At 48.4% G+C, this 11,487-nt stretch overlaps 1 protein-coding gene across 1 annotated transcript; it reads right to left on the bottom strand.

Moving 5' to 3' along the window:
• Nucleotides 1-3,540: 3,540 nt before the first annotated feature.
• On the bottom strand, nucleotides 3,541-6,357 carry GPR27 (G protein-coupled receptor 27). The gene has a single exon (XM_043886081.1). It carries the CDS (start codon nucleotides 6,007-6,009, stop codon nucleotides 4,870-4,872), a length of 1,140 nt encoding a protein of 379 aa, XP_043742016.1. The 5' UTR covers nucleotides 6,010-6,357; the 3' UTR covers nucleotides 3,541-4,869.
• Between the last annotated feature and the right edge of the window lie 5,130 nt (nucleotides 6,358-11,487).

Consider the following 11,487-nt stretch of genomic DNA (forward strand, 5'->3'; position numbering starts at 1 on the left):
TCTCGGAAGGTCACACAGGGTGACACATCTACCAGGGGCATGAAAAACGGTATATGAGGTCTGCCACATGTTATAGTTTCACCCGCCTGAAGTCACAGACGTCTCGAAATGCCAGGAAGCCAGGAAGCCTGCTATACTCGGTCCACTGTGGCACTCAGATCTAACGACTGTGTTTGGAGACTTAAAAACTTTAGGACCCGCATGGGGACAACGTCTCTCTCTCTGTAGAGGTTGTTGTTGTTCAGTCATGAAGTCATGTCCAATTCTGTGACCCCATGAACTGCAGCATGTCAGGTCCTCTGTCCTTTACTATCTCGTGGATCTTGCTCACACTTACGTGCATCGAGTTGGTGATGCCATCCAGCCATCTTTTTCTCTGTCTTCCCTTTCTCCTCCTGCCTTCCATTTTCCCACTATCAGGGTCTTTCCTAATGAGTTGGCTCTTTGCATCAGGTGGCCAAAGTATTGGAGTTTCAGCTTCAGCATCAATCCTTCCAATGAATATTCAAGATTGATTTCCTTTAGGATTGACTGGCTTGATCTCCTTGCAGTCCAAGGGACTCTCAAGAGTCTTCTCCAGCACCATAGTTCGAAGGCATCAATTCTTCATCCCTCAGCCTTTTTTATTGTTCAGCTCTCACATCCATACATAACTACTGGAAAAACCATAGCTTTGGCTATATGGAGGCTAGTTCACCCTTTTTGTCTAAAAGCTCACCCTATACCTTTGAAAACTTAACAGCAGTTGAGTTGGGAAAAAAGGGAGTAAGGACTTTGGACACAAGAAACAATGCATGCAAAACAAGTTGGTGTGACCCAGGGTGATCTGTTGAGGGCACTGCCCGTGACTTGGAGTGGCCGGATCTCAGGCCTGAGCAGGGAGTGGGAGGAGGTGAGACCAGCAGGGGAGTCAGGAGCCTAGGGACGCACCAGGATGCATGGAGGCATACACCATGCACCACGAGAGCCCGGCAGAGTGGTGAATGGGCTAAGAAGGCCTTCCAGAAATCTTGGATCTGAGTCCAGCATAACCCTGATGTTTACCCAAGACCAAGGGTACAGCTGTACAGGTTAGTTATGCTCACACCATCCGAGTTACCAAATATTGTGAATATTGCCTCTGCCCTAGAGGAGTTGGTGAGGGATTCCCCACACAGAGAAGGGGGATGGACTTCCTAGGGAGAGTTTATACAAAGGCAACCAGAGAAGGGAGAAATGGAAATACAAGGGGAGGATGAGGCCAGGGTGTGGAGGGGCCAGACCACGGTAGGCCGCCTGTGGCAGACCAGAAATTTGCACTTGAGCCTATGGGTCGCGGAAAGACAGTGAAGAGTAGAAGCAATCCTACCAGCCCAGTGATCCCTTCCTGAACCCGGGACCTCGAACCTCTTACAGGCAGGGGACTTGAGGATGGAAATGACTGCTGATGAAACCAAGACTTGGCAGAAGTGCTTGTGTCATTTTTTATTTCTTTCAAAAGGAGGAAGAAAGAAAGGAAAAAAGAGGGAAGGAAAGGAAGAAAATAAAGAGGTGGGAGGAAGAGGAGGAATAAGAGAGGGAGGAAGGAAAGCAAGAAGAGGAAAAAGGGAAGAGAGGAAAGGGAAAGATGAAAAGGTAGAAACCAGCGCAGCAAGACTGACAAGATTTGGCAAAACTTGGCTGAATAGTGGAAATGGAGATGACTATTTATTATTATGATTATTAATTTATTTGCTTCTGCATTTTACTTGAGATAACTTCATTTTTTAAAAAAATGAATGGTCAGGTGGAAATCTAAGTAGATAGAAGTCTTTCTGCAAAGTGATCTGACCATATGGTATCGAAAAACCTAAAAATGCTCACTTTTGACCCAAGAATTCCATGCCAGGATACACAGAGAAAGATTTATAGACAAGTCATCTATTTTCTTTTGCTTCAAGTATAGATACAACTCATTTATTTCACCCAGGGAGGAGTGGGAGTGTTTATGCTAAATAAATTTTTCAATTAAAGAAATGAACTATTTTAATGTAAGTGAAAGTGAAATCACTCAGTTGTGTCCAACTCTTTGCGGACCCCATGGGTGGAGGAGCCTAGCAGGCTCCTCCGACCGTGGGATTCTCCAGGCAAGAATACTGGAGTGGGTTGCCAACTCCAGTATTGTTGGGATCTTCCCAACACAGGGATCGAACCCAAGTCTCCTGCGCTGCAGACAGACTCTTTACCATCTGCGCCACCAGGGGCTCCTATTTTAATGGAACTCTTCCCCAAATACATTGTAGCTATCCTGGCACAATGAGTATTCTGAAACACAACTAACCTTTTCCTGATGATTTTTTATTAATGTGAATTAATAATCAAAGTACAGGCTTAATAAATTCAGTGTTGAAAATAGCTTTTGAGATGCGAGGGGATTTTTGCTCCTGCACAGTACTCCCCTGGACAGCTGGTTTCTCTGCCTCTCTTGGTTCTTTCTTCTTCCTTGACAGCTGGCTGTCATTTCTCACTACCTGTCACCTGAGTCCTCATTAGAAATCTGTCATCCAATCAGAACAAAGCAAAACAAAACCAGATCAAGTTGGTCACATGGTAAATCCATGTTCGAGCAGAGGCCTGCAAGTCTGCCTCCAACTTCTGGGAACCTTGTTAAAAATGCTTTTTTCTGGCCCCACCTCAACTCCTAATAAGCATCTCTGGACCCTGCAAGTACTTAAGGTAGTTATTATTATGAATGTTAATATTTGAGAATCCCTGACTTACAGATTCTCCTATGAAAAAATATCCATGAGCTCAAGGCCATATAAAGCCCACAGGATGTCTCTGTGCCCTTGGGCCACTTGCCTGTGGGGTCGCACAGGAGTTAGCGCTGATGGACTGGTTCCCGTGCCATGGCAGGTGTTAAAAGCTCTGAATATCACACGGGCTTAGTGACTTCTAGTTTTTGAACTTGGATCACTTAGGTGGGTGGAGGGTTGGATGAGGAGATACTTACTTCCTGGACCTGACTTTAGGAAAGCGGAGATATCTGATGAGTAGCCCCTGGGTAATTAATGTCTACCTGGTCTATGATCTGGGGAGAAATAGGCTAATAATTACTCATGTCTTCCAAATATGAGACTCTCTGCATAGACTGATTGGTATTTACAGAAAAAATAAAATAATGCTGACCATTCACCTGAGATAAGCTGGCCACACCCGCTTCTTATGACTTCATCCATCTTGGACTGAATATTTAATAGTTTATATTGTGCCCAACTGAAATTTCAATATATTTACTGCACCTGTTAATTATTATTTTATCAAAGTGATTACTCTGCTCATACTCATGTTTTATACATTCATTAAAAAGTTCTAAAACTACATATATACTATTTCTTCCCTTTAAGAGAAGAACTGAAGATTTTTTTATGTTGCATTTTAAGTAAACAAGCCTCTAAATGTCTTTGAAATCACGGTGAACTAAAGAGCATGCACTAAAAGGATAAGAGAACATGAGTACCTTACTTAGAGGTATATTACCACCTGTCACAGCCTCAAACAACAACAGCAACAAAAACCCACTCCAGAATGAAAATACTGGTATATTTATATAATGCAAAGAGAAATACAGATATAAACCCTCAAAACGGAAGATACATTGATAAAAATGTAGCATTGTAAGCGAAAAAATATTATACAGTACTTGCAGAATTTAGTCTTTCAATTTAAGGTTACAATGTGCCTAACAAATAAATAGTATTTAAAATTATAGTTCTCATTATTAATTTAAAATAACCATCAGGAGAACAGCACAGCTTAACCTAGCAAACATTTTAAGGAAATGCTTTGTCTCACAGAAGTAGAGTATCATTATAGTCCATCCATTTATACCATGAACAAAAGAAGAACAATTTTCAAAGTGGAAATCAGTTTCATAAGACAGAATAAAACTGGGCTCCTCAAAGCAAAAACTGTTTCCATAAAGTTTTTTAATTTTTATTGGCCAAAAATACCTGAACAGTTTTGATGTAGTACTCTGCTTGTCTCAGAGAGCCCTCCCAATCCATCAACCACAATCAGTACATACAAAAACATGCAATACTGTATTTTCTCCACACCATTACTAACCAAAACACTTTTTACTCTTTTGAAAGGTACAATTTTACAGAAATGTTTCCACTCGAGATTGGTATAATACAGAGAGCAGTTTGTCGCTGACGGGCATTTCCTAGTGTATAAAGCAAGGTAGGAAACAAATCTTACTTGTGTTGTTACCTATTAAAAATGACTTCCTTGCTACTCTCTCCCATCTCTGCTCTTTAAATTCACTATCAATACTGAACAAAGTTCTCAACGCCTTCCAAGAACCAGAGCAGTCCAGCTGACCCCAGGCCGGCAATTCAGAAGGAACTCGAGACAACTTTCCCTCTGTCTCCTGCTTCCAACAGAAGACCCTCAAGAAATCGAACTGGTGAAGCCCCTCTGGGTTCCTCTACTTCACTGCAAAATGTAATGCCACTTGAGGTTGTCAAAAATAGCTTCTGTAGAAAACTGGCCATGGTCTTTAGGAAAGGTTGCATGAAGAAAATTAGCCTTTATTTAAAAAAAAAAAAAAAAAGAGTAACACATGGAATAAAAGACATTAGTACAAGTACAAAGACTCCAGGACTTACATCCATGTCAGGATGAAAATATATTTAGAAGGACAATCGCAGGAGCTGGGGTGGGGCTGGGACTTCGAAACCCTACCCCTGTACAATTGGAGTCTGTACAATCCAAGTGATGATGCACTTCGAGAGTCGTTTTGAAGGCAGCGTAGAAAATTAAAAAGGGGGCCGAAGGGCAGAAAAGACGTCGCCATCCAAGCCAAAGAGAGAGGCCGGGCTGGGGTGCAGGTGGCGGGAGGGCCACTTATAAACCGATGCCTTTCAAGTCGCAGGGGAGGGTGGCCTGGGTGGCCTGCGGGCTCTGGCAGCAGGGGAATTGGGCGCGGAAGCAGTCCCTGAGCTCCCTGTTGAAGAGGAAGCACACGACGGGGTTGATGCCGGCCTGCGCGAAGGTCAGCCACACGGAGGCCGTCAGGTAGGCCTGGGGGACGGCGCCGGGCCGCACCAGGACCCGCAGGTAGCTGGCCACGACGTAGGGCCCCCAGAGGAGCAGGAAGAGCAGCGTGACGGCGTAGAACATCTTGCACAGCCTCTTCTCCGTCTTGAACTCCTCGAGCACGAGGAGGCGGCGCGCGCCACGACCCGGCCCGGCCGGCCGGATGCCCACGAGGGCCGGCGGCGTGGGCCCGCGGCCGAAGCCGGCCGTCCAGTTGGCGGCCGCCTGGCCGGTGGCGCCGGGGCCGTGGAAGGTCCAGTCGTGGCTGACGGCGGGCACGAGGCGCGCGGGCCGCATCTTGCGGCGGTCGTGGATGAAGAAGAGCAGGCGGAGGTAGACGAGGTGCGTGGCGCCCACCACCACGGCCAGCAGCAGCAGGAAGCCCAGCGCGCCCGGGGCGCCGTCGGGCCGCTGCTCCAGGGCGCACGGCGCGTCCTCGTCGTCGCCGCCGCCGCCGCCGTCCAGCACGGGCGGGAAGGCCGCGGCCAGCGCCAGCGCCCAGGCGGCGCACACCAGCATGGCGGCGCACGGCCAGCCGGCCAGGCGTTCGGCGTAGAAGCGGTGGTGCGCGATGGCCAGGTAGCGGGTGACGCCCACGCCGAGCAGCAGGAAGGCGGCGTGGAAGCAGAAGAGCGCGGCCAGGAAGGCGAGCAGCTTGCAGCCCAGCGCGCCCGGCGGCGCCCCCGCGGCGGCCGCGGCCCGCCGCGCCGCCAGCATGACGGCCGGGAGGCAGGCGAGCGCGCGCAGCCCGTCGGCCAGGCACAGGTCGAGCAGCAGGTAGTACGGGGCGCGGTGCAGGCTGCGCTCCCGAACGATGAGCAGCGCGAACAGCACGTTGCCCGCCAGGCTCACGCACAGCAGCAGGCTGAGCGTGGCCAGCTTGAGGCCCAGGGCGGCCGCCTCCCCACCGCCGCCGCCGCCGCTGCCCGGTTCGCTTGCGTTCGCCATCGCGGCCTCCCCGGGCCGGGCGCCGCGCTCCGCTCCGGGGCCGCCCCCGGCCTCTCCGCTCTGCAGGCCTGCCTGCCGACCGGGGCTCGGCCACCTGCGAGGGTCCCCGGCGAGCTCCCGGGCCGGCGGGGCTCAGCCCCCGCCCGGCTGACCCCTCCTCGGCTCCCCGAGCTGCCGCCGCGCCGCCGCCATCTCAGGAATGGTGCGCGCAGGAGGCGACGGCCACTCCCTGCGCCTCGGGCGCCGCGGGCTTCACTGCGGACCGGGCCGCGCCGCCGCCCGCAGCCCCCTGCATCCTTCTCCTCCTCCTCCTCTTCCTCCGCTGCCGCCGCCGCCGCCGCGCCTCTGGGTTCTGCCCCCCGTCGCCGCCGCTGCTGCCGCTGCCGCCGCCGCCGCCGCCGCGGAGCCCCCTCCCCTCCGCCGGAGCGCGCCGCGTGGCCGCCGCCGCCGCCAGCCCCGCCGAGGCATCCTGCGCCGCCCGGGCCGGGCTGGGCTGGGGGCGCCGCCGCCGCAGCTGCGGGGCCGGGAGGCGGCCGGGAGGGAGGCAGGGCCCAGGACGCGAGGTGGCGACAGGTCGCGTTTGGCCCCAGGTAACGGGGTCCGGCGGCGGCGCCCGGCGCCCGCCCTGGGGTCACGGTGGCCGTGCGCGGGGTGGTGGGGGGAGCTTGCCTGGGATGCTAAGGTCGGGAGGCTTCGTGGATTGGGGCGGGGGCGGTGGACAGGAGGATCTGGGATGAACTCTCTGCCCGCAAGCTAATGGTGATTAATAGTCATCACCATCATCATCACCGCAGCACTGTAACCTCTAGTATTCAGGTCAGCTCTAGTGTGGGTGCCCGTGTTCTGGGGAGCTTTACCAGCATTAGCTCCCTCCGTGTTCACAGTAACGACAAAGTTGGTTCTATTCTTAAACCCACTTTCTATCTGAGGAAGCAGGGGCTTGGAGGTCAAGGGAGTTGAAAGCTGGTAAGTGGTAGAGCTGAGATTCAGATTTTACTCAACCTGATGTCCAGGGCTGGACTGAGTGACTCTGAAGGCTATCCTGCTCTCTGTCTCATTCATGGTCCCAGTGAAGACTTCTGCTAGAGATAAGAAATTCAGCATTTTCCCTTAAGTGATTTGGAAGGTTAATCTCACGCCGCCTTCCTCCCAGGGTATGAGTTTTCTGGGTTAGTCTGAAAGGCAGCCTGTTTCTGTCCTCAGCTGCACCAGATTCACTCCCGTCCTTGCAGGGAGGGGCTCTTCCTTCTGCCTGGGCCAGCCCCTCAACAGGTTCCCCATCCTCTGGGCCATTTTTCTGTCCAGGCTAGCTTACCCTGTATCACTGCCCATTCATTTCCTTCTTAGCACTTAATATTTATCATTAATGGTTCAATTAATTCCTAAGCTTCCAGAAGACAAGGGACTGTCTGATTTTTTTGTAACTCAGTATCCCCAACGCCTGGGATGGAGGAGCCAGAATTAAGACACAGGTTCTTTCTTAGGTACACTCATGGGTTTTTTTTGTTTGTTTGTTTGTTTTGTTTTGTTTTTTGCTTTTATGCGGAATCTGATTTATTGGCATGGCTGGCACCTTGGCATTTCCAGGATGATACAAGATCAAAGAAAGCCTTGTCAGGCTAAAGAGTCTAAACTTTAGTCTGTAGGCAGTCAGGAACCCTTGGAGGTTTTTGAGGAAAGTGGCATGATAAGAAAACTACCGATGTGCACCAGGAGGATGATTTTGGCAGTAGTTTTTAGGAGGAATGACTGAGCAGAGTCAGTAGGTCTAGTCCAGATCCTTAGACTTCAGTGAGCACAGAAATCACCGGGGATACTGTATGATTCAGGAGGTCTGGATGGGGCGAAGATGCTGCCTTTCTAATAATTTCCTAGGCAACACTAATGCTTCTGATCTACAGACCACACTTGGAATAGAAAGCACCTTGAGGGCCTTTGACCTTTTGTAAAAATCTAAGTGATGGCCAATGAGGGCATGACTTAGGGTCCCTAAGTGCCCAGGGACATGTGGCTAACCAGGCAGGTCTACAAATATTTGATTTGTTTATAGACAATAGAAGCAGATTTTGATGGTATTTTGGCTAGGAATTGCATTTTGATAATAGTAGCTAAAAAATGTACAGGAGTTAATTTTCCTTATGAAACAAGAAGTGTGGAGGTCAGTGGCTGCTGACATTGAATTACTGGCTGAAGGACTAAGTCTCTGAAAACCTTTTAGCCCTTTCCTCGTGATCAATAGGCTGTTGACATCCCAGCCATTCCCTCAGCATTCCGGGCAGAAGGATGGAAAAGCAAAGAAGACCAAAAGTGTTCCTGCCGTCTAAGTGGGCCCCCTCTGAAGAGTTTTCTAGAAGGCTTATATGATGACAAGCAAGTCAGTGGTTATCACTATCAGCATAGGATACTGGGGAATGATCTTGTTCTTTAATTTTTTGAGCCAGACACATAGCTGCAGAGAATGAGATCCAGCCTTGACGTGGACCTTTGCACTCAGGCTGCATCTGCCCAGAGGAAGGGATGCCTTCTTTTAACGCACACAAAGTCGCCAACTCTGGTTCCTTTATGACAGTGTTAAGAGCAGCCTGTGTTTACTGAACACATGCTGTGTGCTATGCAGTGTGCTGAATATTTGATGTGTGTTATCTCGTATAGTTATGATAAGGGCCATTTGTGGTAGATACTACTATGGTTACCGTATTGTAGATGAGATAGAGTGGATAAATAACTTGTTCAGGCTTTCACCGAAAGTAAGAGTAAGACCTGGGATTGGAAGAGAGAATGTTTGACTCTAGAGCCCATGCTCATAACCACCATATGTACTGCCCCTTTATCATAATGGCAGAGAAAGTTATTAACTTTCTAAAAACAAGCAACCTACTGATATTCATGTGCAGATGTGCGTGCTTGCTTAGTCGCTTTAGTATTGTCTGACTCTTTGCGACTCTATAGACTTTAGCCCGCCAGGCTCTTCTGTTCATGGAATTCTCCAGGCAAGAATCCTGGAGTGGGTTGCCATTTCCTTCTCCAGGGGATCTTCCCAACCCCAGGGTTCAAACCTGGGTCTCCTGCATTGCAGGCAGATGCTTTACTGCTGAGCGACCAGGGAAGCCCAGTGTTCATAGACACAGAACCAAAGCCCCTTCAAAGAGGGGAGAGATTTCAAAACCATCTAATACAACATTTGGATTGTATAAACTCATACATGACTTAGTGGGCAGTACAATCCAGGTATTCTTGCTCCTCAGTTAGTACCCTTCCCACTTCGATGAAATCTTCACATGTAATGAACACATGACATTTCACTAAACCTCTTGGAATCTCAAATGTTCCCATTTATAAAAAGAGAAATTGGACCAAATGATTTCTGAGGGTCCTCACCTTTGAGGTGTAGTGTGTATATGAGAAAATGAAAATTAAGTGTTTGTATAATCAGGAGTGCTGAGAGATTTGTTCTTCAGAAATGGACCTGAAAGAAAAGACATTAGTTCCCTATAATTTAGATTTCTCTGGTGTTTCATACTACTGTCTGTGACTTAATGTACTTCTCTTTGGGATTTGGTTTAGTCATCTACCCAGCTTCAAATAGCAGAAGCAGCAGTAGAAAATATAAAAATCGTGACTCTCAAAGCATTTATATGCCTGCTTTTTTCATTGTCACCATTTGTTCGGGAGATTAATACTTAAGGAAGAACTATTAACATTTTATTGCTGGAATCATCTACTTTCCTTTTATTGTTTCTAGGAAGCTTCATACAAGAATTTAAAATAGTTTCTTAGGTACCAAGTTGAATTGAATGCCAGCATCTCAAAGCATAGTAGCTATGTGGGATTTTTCACTATAAGAAAAAATTTGCTTCTAACATTGTTTTTCCTTTGTCCATAGATGGAAAAGTTGAGATTTCCACCCCAAATTAGCTCTGTTACTTCTTTGCTGCACAGGTAGATGTTGTGTGTGGTAATGGAAATCTGCTGTTTGGAAAACTGGTTGACAGGCCTTGACAGATTCAGTCAAGGGCACAGTTCCCATAATCATGGGAGACTGTTTGGCTGACATCTCCTGTCCAGCCTCAGGCTTCTGGCTTCTAGTCATCTGACAGGGCGCACTGAACATCAAGTTAGAGAAGGTTGGTTTGACTTAATTGCATCCCAACTCTTAGAAAACATGAACTGAAGTCTGTGCCCAATTGGTATTGAGTTATCAGAGGATAGCCATCAGTTTGGGCTCTTCATGGGAGTCAGTTCTGACTTCAAGACTGGAAACGAACTTGGAGTTAAGTATACCTTAGTTCATATCCAAGTCCCACTGATTATTAGCATGTATCCTTAGGGGCTTCCCTGGTGGCTTAGATGGTAAAGAATCTGCCTGCAGTGGCTTCTGTGGTCGTTCAGCGGTAAAGAATCCACTTGCCATGCAGGAGATGCAGGTTCTTTCCCTGGATTGGAAAGATCCCCTGGAGGAGGAAATGGCAATCCATTCCAGTATTCTCACCTGGGAAATCCCATGGACAGAGGAGCTTGGTGGGCTATAGTCCATGGGGTCACAAAAGAGCTGGACACAACTTACAGACTAAACAACAACAAAGTCCTTAGCCAAGTCCATTACCTCCTTTGAACCTCAAAGGCCTTTTTCAGGGACGATTCCATTACATTCAATCCATTTACAAAAAGAGTGTAACAACGAGGTGTTCACCCAGGGTGGTGTGCAATAAGTGGTAAATATATTTTTTGCTCGTGTGTGTGTGCGTACTCTGTCATATCTGACTCTCTGCAACCCGATGGACTGTAGCCCGCCAGGCTCCTCTGTCCATGGAATGTTCCAGGCAAGAATACTGGAGTGGGTTGCCATTTCCTCCTCTAGAGGATATTTCCGACTAGGATAGAACCCATGTCTCCTATGTCTCCTGAAGGAGCAGGCGAATTCTTTACCACTGCATCACCTGGGAGACCTTATTTACTCTTACCAGACTATAAATGCCTTGGCTAACCATGGCTTGACTGACTTTTCTATTCTGCACCTCAACCTAGCTTAGGAGGATGCTGTATATATATATATTGATATTTGTGTGGCAGGTGTGAATGTCAGTCCATAAAATCAAGGGTGCCAGAAATGCATCTGCTTCATAGAAACTTAATTTCTGACTGAGTTACCGTTTTGCCTTGATAGTGAAGAAAAAGAATGGAACCCTGCTGCTTCTGGGGTTTCGTCAAGGACCTATACTTCTTCAGGATGTGCTATAATTCCAGACTGGCACCCAGATTGCCCAGCACACAGTCGTTCAGAGTAGTGTGTGCATATGTGTGGGAGGAAAGTGATGTTTCATCAGTTTGTTTCTGTCCTTATAAGCCATTTTGGTTTGGTGGCTCTTAGCTGCCTCATGTCAGATTTGGGGTATGAGAATCTGGAATAGTATTGTGTTAGTTGCCTCTCAGCACTACATGTGGGAAACCTCACACAAATGTGCCCTCTGCCAACGCTCT

This window comes from Cervus elaphus, chromosome 24, assembly GCF_910594005.1.
Source record: "Cervus elaphus chromosome 24, mCerEla1.1, whole genome shotgun sequence".
In the NCBI taxonomy this organism is placed as follows: domain Eukaryota; kingdom Metazoa; phylum Chordata; class Mammalia; order Artiodactyla; family Cervidae; genus Cervus; species Cervus elaphus.